General features: G+C 41.2%; 1 protein-coding gene across 3 annotated transcripts; it reads right to left on the reverse strand.

Moving 5' to 3' along the window:
• Positions 1 to 116: 116 nt before the first annotated feature.
• Positions 117 to 7,379, reverse strand: prkab2 (protein kinase, AMP-activated, beta 2 non-catalytic subunit). 3 transcript variants are annotated; one of them, XM_061694990.1, is made up of 9 exons: positions 7,311 to 7,379; positions 5,453 to 5,632; positions 5,227 to 5,384; positions 3,650 to 3,743; positions 3,321 to 3,365; positions 2,960 to 3,085; positions 2,269 to 2,402; positions 2,118 to 2,186; positions 1,678 to 1,763 (listed from the first exon to the last, which is right to left on the reverse strand). In XM_061694990.1, the coding sequence occupies exons 2-8, from the start codon at positions 5,609 to 5,611 to the stop codon at positions 2,144 to 2,146; spliced, it is 759 nt and encodes a 252-aa protein (XP_061550974.1). In that variant the 5' UTR covers positions 5,612 to 5,632; positions 7,311 to 7,379; the 3' UTR covers positions 1,678 to 1,763; positions 2,118 to 2,143. The 3 variants fall into 3 exon arrangements, with proteins under 3 accessions (XP_061550971.1, XP_061550972.1, XP_061550974.1); XM_061694987.1 differs by lacking the exon at positions 2,960 to 3,085 and having other exon boundaries at positions 117 to 1,763; positions 3,251 to 3,365; XM_061694988.1 differs by lacking the exons at positions 2,960 to 3,085; positions 7,311 to 7,379 and adding an exon at positions 7,151 to 7,304 and having other exon boundaries at positions 117 to 1,763; positions 3,251 to 3,365.
• Between the last annotated feature and the right edge of the window lie 2,821 nt (positions 7,380 to 10,200).

Here is a 10,200-nt window from a genome sequence, read left to right on the forward strand (position 1 = left end):
AAATATTTGTTGTTTTTGGGGGGGGCGGCTGGAATGGATCTGAAGGCACCACTGCATCTACAATGCATGTTTTTATTCCCACTGCAACACACCATGCTTGCATCACACAAGAAAAGGAGGTAATAAACTTTCTTTTATTTATTCTTAAACAAGTACAACTTTGTGCAAATGGCTTTATAAACTTGAGCCTCTAAGCATTTTGAACCATTCAGAAAATGGCTGTCAAAATCAAGTTTTGCTGTCTGATTTGTATATTGTCGTCATTTAATACACGTGTAACAGTACAGCCTGGTTGAATACATACAATGAACACACAACAGGTAAACACACGTATAGATCACTGCATTGATAAAAGCTCATGATGAAGGTCACCTCAAAGAGAAACCGTGAAACACAAACATGTTAACATGATTTTAGCATTTCATCATCAAACAGGACAGAAGAAAACTTCACAAACAGGACATCCAAATCAGAAATGTTGAACTGGTGTCACTGTGTGAAACAACAAAACAACATCAGTCTTTTTAATTGCACTTGAAGTTCCAGCACTACCAACTTACTAGTTACTTTCAATTCTTCATCCACTGAATGCGCACACGATAGATTTGATATCCATTTTAGGGTCTGTGATTGTACTAGTACGCTCTTTGTCCTCACTAGTACACCAACTGTGTCTTACTAGTAACATTTTTCCCACTATGACATTTTTGCACACTAGTAGGACAACTTTGGCATACTAGTACGCCAAGAACACATTACTAGTGAGGCAAAACTGGGCACTAGTTCATCTGTGTGCTACTAGTACTACTAGTGACGCACTAGATTTTAATTTATAGATGTTATTTTTTAGAATTTCATGTCACTAGTAGTACTAGTAACTCACAATTGGCAACTAGTAGGACTACATGTTACTAGTGAGGAAAAACTGGGTACTAGACATCTATGTGCTACTAGTACTACTAGTGAAGCACTAGATTTCAACTTGTAGAATTTCATGTCACTGGTAGCACTAGTAGGATTTTATAATGTCACTAGTAGTAGTATTAGGACAACTACTTGTTAGTAGTAAGGTAAAACTGTCCACTAGTTGACATCTGCACAGCACTAGTCCTACTACTGACACGTTAGATGTTAACTATGTCACTAGTAGAACTAGTAGCTCTAAATTGGCAAGTACTGGAGTTTTGCTTAACTAGCAATATGTAGTTGTCCTACTAGAATGCCGAAATTGTCTTACTAGTGAGGACAAAATTGTATTAGTACGTGGACCTTAAGCTGGATATGAAGAATATTAAATAAATGCTCAAGTGCCTTTCCATGTCCAGCAGCACTCTCAATATGCCCTTTGAATTGAAAACATCTTTCAACACACCAGCATGCAAGTGGTCACAAAGTGCACTACAACACTCAAGACACACACACACACACACACACACGAACGGACTCACGTGTACACACAGTGATTGAGTCAAAGCCACGGTGTGGTCGTCATCAAACAGCGGCTGCACTTTGCTACATTCTGTGTTGGCTAGCCCTCCATGTAGACAAGAGGTGCGACCTCGTGACCTCCAAGGCCTTTCAGCCGTAAACGTGTTTCAAGTGCAAGATTTTGGCCCTAAACGTCATACGGGAAAAGCGACACGCTGCTCTCATCCCGAAGCACTAGTAGCAGCAGATGTGAGGCTTTAGATGGGCTTGTAGAGGAGCGAGGTCACATATTTCTTCTTGTAGCGGTGAGTGGCGCTCAGCACCATGACGCCGTCCTGCGTGGACAACACCGGAGGAACGAGTCAAGTTTTTTCCAGTTACGAGATGTCGCATGCTCACATTTTTTATTTTTTTGCTTAGCGTTGCAAGATAAAATTGGAGGGAAGGGCGAGCTTCGGATACGCCGCCGCTCAAGTGAAGTGAAACAAACGAAAAACTAAAGAAAAATGGAGCATTTAATGGCATACATCCTACACATGTACAGTAATAACACTTCATAAAACCAGTTTATTCTTCTTTGTTATGTTTTTATGCAATATAATGCTATTTTTCTTTATTAAAAACAACCAGGGGTTGTATTCAAATTTTAGTGATGATCACCAACACTGGCTGTCAAAGTGCAGACTGACCTTTATAGAGAGCGCGTAGAGATGATTCAGCATAACATGGTTGGGTTCAGGCAGCAGGGCGGGGTCACACTGCCAAGACGGAGGGACACGTTATCACGGAACACACATAAAAACACAACAAACATAGACAGGATAAACGGTCAGCGCTTACTGAAATATTGGTGTCCTTGTTGAGTATGACCTGAAGAAGGTGAGGGGGGAGTATGGGTGGCGCTTTGAAATGCCCCTCGGGTTTGAACACGTATTGATTCTGCCCGTACGGGCCCGGAGGGGAGCTGGACAGATCTGTGAGCGTGCGACAAGGGAGTTAGCGTCCAAATGGGGTTGAAACAGGGTAAAATTGAATCCATAAAGGTCTTTATTTAATCCATAAACACTTACAAATATTAAATCTGTTCAATGTTTACTACTGGTTGTGTTGCGTGTTTTTATAATGAGTTATTCACCGCAATAAAAAGGACAAGGACAAGCGTTTGCAACTGTAAAATAGTTACCAGATAAGCTAACAGTTGGCCTAGCTGCTTCTACCATAGTGGTACTGTGACTTGCACTTTTTTTTTTTTTTCACTTATTTTATTTGTTGATGTCATTACATAAAAGAAAAAGCAGTCATGTTTACGTAAAAACTGAAAATTTGAATAAAAAGGAGCATTGAGAAGAATAAATATTTTCATTTCCTGCCCCTTTCTACAGGAAATATTGACATTTCACATTTAAATTTCCTTTTTAGCATCTATATTGAAATAACTTTACCGTAATCTTCTCGATGATTTTTAACCCGTTGTCTTATTTTGATTAACTATGTCATAATTATTTGATAGCGTTCGTTTAATGATCTTTACCTTGACTCTTTTGTTTCTTTGTTGAGGTTGTTCCATAACTTCCCACCTTTGACTACGATACTCATTTCCGTGCCCTGTGGCACAGTGCTGCCTCTCACAGGTCGGTCTTGGTATTGTGACTGAAATCTGGTTTTGGTGGAGAAACTCATGACTGTCAGCAAAGATGCCTTTTTTTTTCCTCATCATGTGTGGGGTCGCACATATTTTAAAAATCCCTTACAATGTTAAAAATTTAATTGTGTGACCTGCCTTAGCGGATCAAATCAAATAACTAAAGGGAGAAAAACACACCCGATAAGTCGGAGCACTCTAGAGAGTCGACCTGCAGGGCGTCAAAAACCTCAAAGTCGGATTTCTTCACCTGGATCAGGTTGTTGATGGTGCCTAGCTGGCTGGTCACCACTGGCTGCAAAAGATAAACATTGGCAAACATTTGATATATTTCTAAAGATAAGTACAATTACAACAACTGCAGAGCATTAGTAATTGGTGACAAAAAAAAAAAAGAGTTGTAGATAATGAAGTATAGCTACTATCATATTTATTCTTGCAATATGTCTTATTTGAATTATCCATCACTGTGCATTCTACTTCTCAGGTCCTATTTTTCTTAGCATTTTAGCTCAGCATACAGAGAAATTCTGAGTAAACGTACAATTTCTGGGTCGCAAGTCATGAAATCGAACATACCTCCGAGGGATCGTGTACCCATTGGCCATCCACAAAAAACTTGTACTGGTGCTCGCCTTCAGGAAGGTCCAGGATTGCTACAAAGTCATTGTGGCTTTGTGAAGAGAAGAAGAGAAGCATATTCATGATTTGTTTTGTTTTTTAAATACCATAGAGAATCAGAATGAAGTACAGTGAACACACACTTACTTATGAACACACACTTACGAAACACACTGTAAATGTACTTGAAAATACTGCTCATATTGTAGCTTGTGTGTACACGCATGTGCTTTTAAGACGGGTGGGGACGGGTGGGCTGGCGTGTGACATCGGCGAGTATGTGTGTGAGTTTATGGACGTGAGCTGTGGTCGCCAGCAGCTTCTGCTTGAGTGTCCCCATTGTGTTTCACTGCTCTTCTTTTAATAGCTGACAAGTGCATTGGCGACTGTGGCACTCGTTTCCAACATGTGAGGGCATTACAATAGATAAGAATAATTAAAAAAAATAATAATAAATAAATAAATAAATCACTTTTTAATGTAGTGTGGGTGCAGACAATGAACTGTAATAAAAACAGACAATGAACTGTTCAACACCATATAATCATACTGTTGCTGTCGGGCGGAAACCCCTTTTGTCCAAATATGGTCAATTTCATATTTTTTCACAAATCGTTACTACTGGTCTGTTATTTTTCCGCATTGTTAACCAATTAAATGTGTTGAAGTTTGCTTCAGAACAAATCTTTTAACTCTATTGGACACTTGTAATGTCTAAGAAGTGTGGTAAAACTCCACTTTTCCTCGCTATGTGGGATGCGTGCGGCATTACGTCGCCACAAGATTGAAAGTCTGGATGTTCTTTTAGTTTAGCCAACTTTTTCACTTCCGATCCAATACCGATATTGCAGCTTTGAGTTTTGGCTGATACCAATATCGGTCCGATCCGATTCCAGCAATAATCATTCATAATTTACTTACTTTTTAGTATGGAATGTTACAAAAGGCTTGATCAAGTGATATTGCCCAAACAGAGAACAATAATCAGCAACAGTAGCTATGACAAAAAACGACCCATTTATTATTAACCTATGGGTTTAACTGCTGTGCACATCTAGACCTCTGAGGGGCAGCGTGGTGCACGCAATGAGATACACACTTGCAGTAACAAGGAAAGTAGAAGAAGAAATGCTCCAATATTGTTATTATAACTCGTTTTTCACAGAGTTTGAAGAATATATGCCGTAATAATATGGCATTAGACCAGTTTCCGATCTCAAAAATCGGATTGGGACACCGCTTGGAGCAAGGCTGTTTCGTTAAAAATGGACCGCTGTAATGCTTCAGTGCAGAAGAAAGCGAGTCGGCCACGAAGGTGCAGTGATTAATTTCCGCCGGTTACGCCGCTTAGTCAGCTCCCCGTTTTATTTATTGCTTCACTCGTGGCTTTTAGATCTCTGAAAAAGAATTTGGGAAGGCGATGTGACCACAGTGGTTGGCTTTTGTGAAGCATTTAAAGGTTTTTGTCATCTTTTGCCTGATGCAAGGTTTCTGCCCGACAGCAACGATATGTTAGAAAAAGAATAGCTCTGTACCTTTTATTGAGCGGTATCTTGGTGCTCCAGTTATTAAACGAGCCAGCTATGTAGACCTCCTTCCCTCCTCCGGCCCACCGGATAACTGTTGGTCGAGCCTGAGGAACAGTTTTCACCAGGTCGTCCAAATCAGAGGGGAATTCTTTCTCTCCCGACACCTGGAAGTGTAAACACAAATAACCAGAAATACATTTATTTGTATTGTGTGAGTGCGTTCTTGTGGTACCTTGGACTCCAACCCGCGTGTGCTGAAGATGTTGGGGTCGTCCGTGCTGTCCGCCATCTTGCTGCTGGGCTCGTGGTCCTTGTGACCCCCGCCGCTGTCTGAGCGGTGGGCTTTGCCCCCATGGCGGTCCGCGGACACCCTGTCACTTGTGTTACCCATCACGCCACACTATTTACACCACTAGGAGTACAGCGAATGAACAGAGTAAACACGTCAATCTAATTTCAAAGACATTTTACAACATCGCCGTTAAAAATAAATGGCAAAAACACACATGCGGCTTAGACTCTTCGTAATTTCAGCTAACAACCCAGGCTAAACTTAGCTTCTCACCGACATACAAAAACCTTAGTCCGGATGTGTCACTTTAACATAACTTCTACAATCTTAGGGCGTTACAGAAAAAGCACAAAAATATGCTGAGAACCGCAAATAAGCGAAGTTTTCTGCAAATATTTAATTTGTGGTAACCCTATTTGTGGCTACTTCAAGCAGGACATTCATTTTCTTCAATCTATCTAACCAACAAAGACGACAAAATATGGTTTAATTTGGTACTAGAGAGGTGTCCCTACTAAAAGCCCAGCAGAGGTGAAAACTAGTAAATTGGTTTAAATTACAGTGGACCGCTGTATATTCGCGGTTCAGCACTTGTGAATTTACCTATTTGCAGATTTTTTTTTTTTAACCTATTCCCCTAGTTTGCAGAAAAATTCAGATTTTTTTTTTTTTTTAACCTATCCCCTTGTTCAAGGGAAAAACTTGCCTGTTTTAAGTCGGATTTTTCTTTCGTGTTTGTTTGTGTCTGAATAGCTATGGACCTTGATGTAGGTAATATAATTATTTGCAGATTTTTTTGCTATCTGCGATCGGGCACGGCCACTAACCCGACCAATAGCAGGGGTCCACTGTAATTATGACACCGCCGCCGTTAGTGATTCCTAATCACTGTGATGCCACACATCAAATTTCACATAGTTGGTCCAAAAATGCTTATTTGCCAGCAGTTGGCGCGACACTGTGGCGGTTTGACACAACGGCGAATCATCATGTGCATCAGAAAGAAAGAAAGAAAGAAAGGTTTTTGTTCACAATTATCTGTCATTGTGTTCATTGAAATTTTATACATCAAAAGTATCTGGTATCAAACATCCCCTTTTATCCATCCATCCATTTTCTACCGCTTATCCGAGGTCCTTCTTTACCACAACGGATCGATACAAAGTCCGCATCACTGCAGACGCTGCACCGTTCCGCCTGTCAATCTCCCGTTCCATCCCCTTTAATTTACTCCGAATATCTTTGTCGCTTTGTCTACACCAGTGACGTATACTGACAGGCAGAACAATTCAATGCTCGTCCACTAGATGGCAGACATTTAAATTCACCTGCATGCATCTGTGGCCATAAATAAAACAGATTAATCGTTTTAGTGTTCAACAAATCAAACCAAAAGTTCACAATGAGTAAATCAATTTGTTAGTCAAATTGACACGAGATCATCATTATTTCAGTGTGCCGTACCGGTTTTTTGTTTTTTTGTTTCCATGTAAAAGGAGTGCCTAGGCTCAATCAAGGTGTTAAAACACTGGCCTAAGTCATGAATAACAACTGATATAAACAGCAGAGTTGAACATCGCGTTGTAGCCTCCACACATCACGTCGAAGACGTGTGTTATTTTTAGCTGCTACTCGTACTTGAGTGGGGGCTAGCCTGAACCACATACGGGCTTGTGTCACCCCTAACAGGCCGTTTTGTGGTTCTTGTGGTCGTTTGTGGTGTCGTGTTGAGTCTGCGACAACAGGAGAAAAGCTCGACTTCTTCAACATTTCGTTCCAGAAGAGGTGGCGAACTCACCTCAAGCAGCTGGCGTTTAACTGTTTATCAACGTGCTGTCTTCAACCGAGGAAACTCCTCCTCCTTCGCCTCACCTCCATAGACATGTATTACATAGACAACATCCTTGATCTGGCTGACCGTTGGATTCTCGTCCGCCATATTGGAGGTGGCAGCTCTGCCCGTAAACTAATGAAAGGAAAGGACTAGCTTAGTTAAATACGTGCACGGGGACAGGAGCAAGAAAATTAAATTAAATTAAATTAAATTAAATTAAATTAAATTAAATTAAATTAAATTAAATTAAATTAAATTAAATTAAATTAAATTAAATTCCAGCTGATATCATTAAATATGTATATAATTCAATTCATATTAAATAATTCATGATACATGATTGATTATTTAGTGGTTTAATTATTTTGGGAACTTTCTTCACTGATTTATTTCGCAATTTACTAATAATACAATAATATCATAGAAAAGACTCCTGCAAATAATGATTAGTTTGATAATGGATAAGTTTCTCAACTTTTGTATTTATTTTTTTTATTAGTTGATGAATAGGATGTTTTTTTTATTTTAAACTACCCATCCCTACATTCAAAAACAGGAAATGATATAAAATTGACAGTGCTAAAAATGCACAAAGATTAATTGATTATGATTCAGTTACTTGTCCAAAAATGGGCAAAAATGATGGTCATAGTTTTCCAAAGTAAAAGCAGATGTTTGCAAATGTCTTAGTTTGATTAAACACAAAAAAAATCTAATAATTGTCATGGACTACAGAAATGTAGGAATATTTATTGCTGAAAGGCTGAAATTCCGAGGATTTGGACAGTTCTAAATTAAACATGGTCACCAAACGATTAATGGATTATTAAAATATCCATCCATCCAACCATTTTCTGAGCCGCTTCTCCTCACTAGTGTCGCGGGCGTGCTGGTCTAAATGACTACAGGCCTGTCGCCTTGACATCTGTGGTCATGAAGTCCTTTGAACGTCTGGACCACCTCAAGAGCGTCACAGGCCCCCTGCGGTTTGCCTACCGAGCAAACAGGTTTGCGGATGATGCAGTCAACATGGGACTGCACTTCATCCTAGAACACCTCGACAGTACAGGGACCTACGCGAGGATCCTGTTCGTGGACTTCAGCTCGGCGTTCAACACCATCATCCCTGAACTCATTTCCTCCAAGCTTCTCCAGCTCAGCGTCTCACCTGCCATCTGCCAGTGGATTTACAGCTTCCTGACGGGCAGGACACAGCAGGTGAGGCTAGGAGAGACCACCTCATCCACACGCAGCATCAGTACTGGCGCGTCCCAAGGTTGTGTCCTCTCTCCGCTGCACTTCTCTCTCTACACGAACGACTGCACCTCAACGCACCCGGCTGTCAAACTCCTGAAGTTTGCAGATGACACCACTGTCATCGGGCCTCATCAAGGACGGTGACGAGTCTGCATATCGACAGGATGCGGTGCGACTGGAGCTGTGGTGCGGCCGACACAACCTGGAGCTGAACACGCTCAAGACTGTAGAGATAATCGTGGACTTCAGGAGGCATCCTTCGCCACAGCTGCCCCTCACGCTGTCCAGCTGCCTTGTGTCAACCGTCGAGACCTTCAAGTTCCTGGGAATTACAGTCTCTCAGGACCCGAAGTGGGCGATCAACATCAACTCCGTCCTCAAAAAGGCCCAGCAGAGGATGTACTTCCTGCGGCTTCTGAGAAAGCACGGCCTGCCACCGGAGCTGCTGAGGCAGTTTTCTACACAGCGGTCATCGAATCAGTCCTGTGTTCTTCCATCACAGTCTGGTTTGGTGCTGCTACAAAAAAGGACAAACTCCAACTGCAACGGACAATCAAACCTGCTGAAAGGATTGTCAGTACCCCCCTACCCACCCTTGAGGACTTGCACGCTGCCAGAACTAAGACAAGAGCGTGCAAAAATCCTCTCGGACCCTCCACATCCCGGTCACCGGCTCTTCCGGCTCCTTCCCTCAGGTAGGCGCTACCGATCAATGCAAACTAGAACTAGCAGACATTCCAACAGCTTTTTCCCTCCTGAAATCAACTTCTTAAACACCTAACCTACAATTCCATTGCAACACGGTGGCAATTTTTTGTTTATTGTCACATTTCTGTCGGGCCAATTATGTATTACTCGTGCACTCACTGTAGTAGTCTCACCACGCTGCACTATTTGCATATCTGTTGTTGACCAATACTTGCCACTCATGCCAGAGTAGCATCTGCTCCATTTGCACACTGACTGAGGAGTATCTGCAACATTTGCACAATCAACATTGTCCCAGACTATCGTACTATCCATTTGCACACTGACTGAGGAGTATCTGCAACATTTGCACAATCAACATTGTCCCAGACTATCGTACTACTCGCTTGAAGTCTCAGCGCCCTTTGCACAATGGTCATTGCACAGGACTATTGCAATATTAGTCATTCGAACTGCTCTAAGTGCTAGAGGACTCTGCATCTTTTTGCACAATTGTCAAAAAAAATAATAATTGTACCGGCATTACCAGATAACTAGCAACCCTTTATTGTTCAGTGACTGTTTTTCTCAATGTCTTTATGTCTCAAAAGTGTTGTCTGTCAATTGATTGTCTGTTGTCATACTAGAGCAGCTCCAATTACCAGAGACAAATTACTTGTGTGTTTTTTGGACATACTTGGCAAATAAAGATGATTCTGATTCTGATTTCACCACGGGAATTCACTGCATCATGGACATAAAAGACATCATAGTATTTATCACAAAGTGAACAAATTCTATTAGTAAATGATGTCAAAAAGGCGAAATAAAATGAAACGCCACTGCTCAGTTTTAGGCTGTGGCTTTGAGTTTGCATCTTTGACGACTGTTCCAATATGCCACCTCCAAT

The sequence above is a fragment of the Phycodurus eques genome, chromosome 13 (genome assembly GCF_024500275.1).
Source record: "Phycodurus eques isolate BA_2022a chromosome 13, UOR_Pequ_1.1, whole genome shotgun sequence".
NCBI classification, from domain to species: Eukaryota; Metazoa; Chordata; class Actinopteri; order Syngnathiformes; family Syngnathidae; genus Phycodurus; species Phycodurus eques.

Coding starts and splice junctions, on each gene's coding strand:
- prkab2 (XM_061694987.1), bottom strand. CDS start 5,611: ATGGGTAACACAAGTGACAGGGTGTCCGCGGACCGCCATGGGGGCAAA. Junction 2,403..3,250: donor AGAGTGCTCCGACTTATCGG/GTGTGTTTTTCT, acceptor GCACGCTCACAG/ATCTGTCCAGCTCCCCTCCG. Junction 1,764..2,117: donor TCTACGCGCTCTCTATAAAG/GTCAGTCTGCAC, acceptor TTGTCCACGCAG/GACGGCGTCATGGTGCTGAG.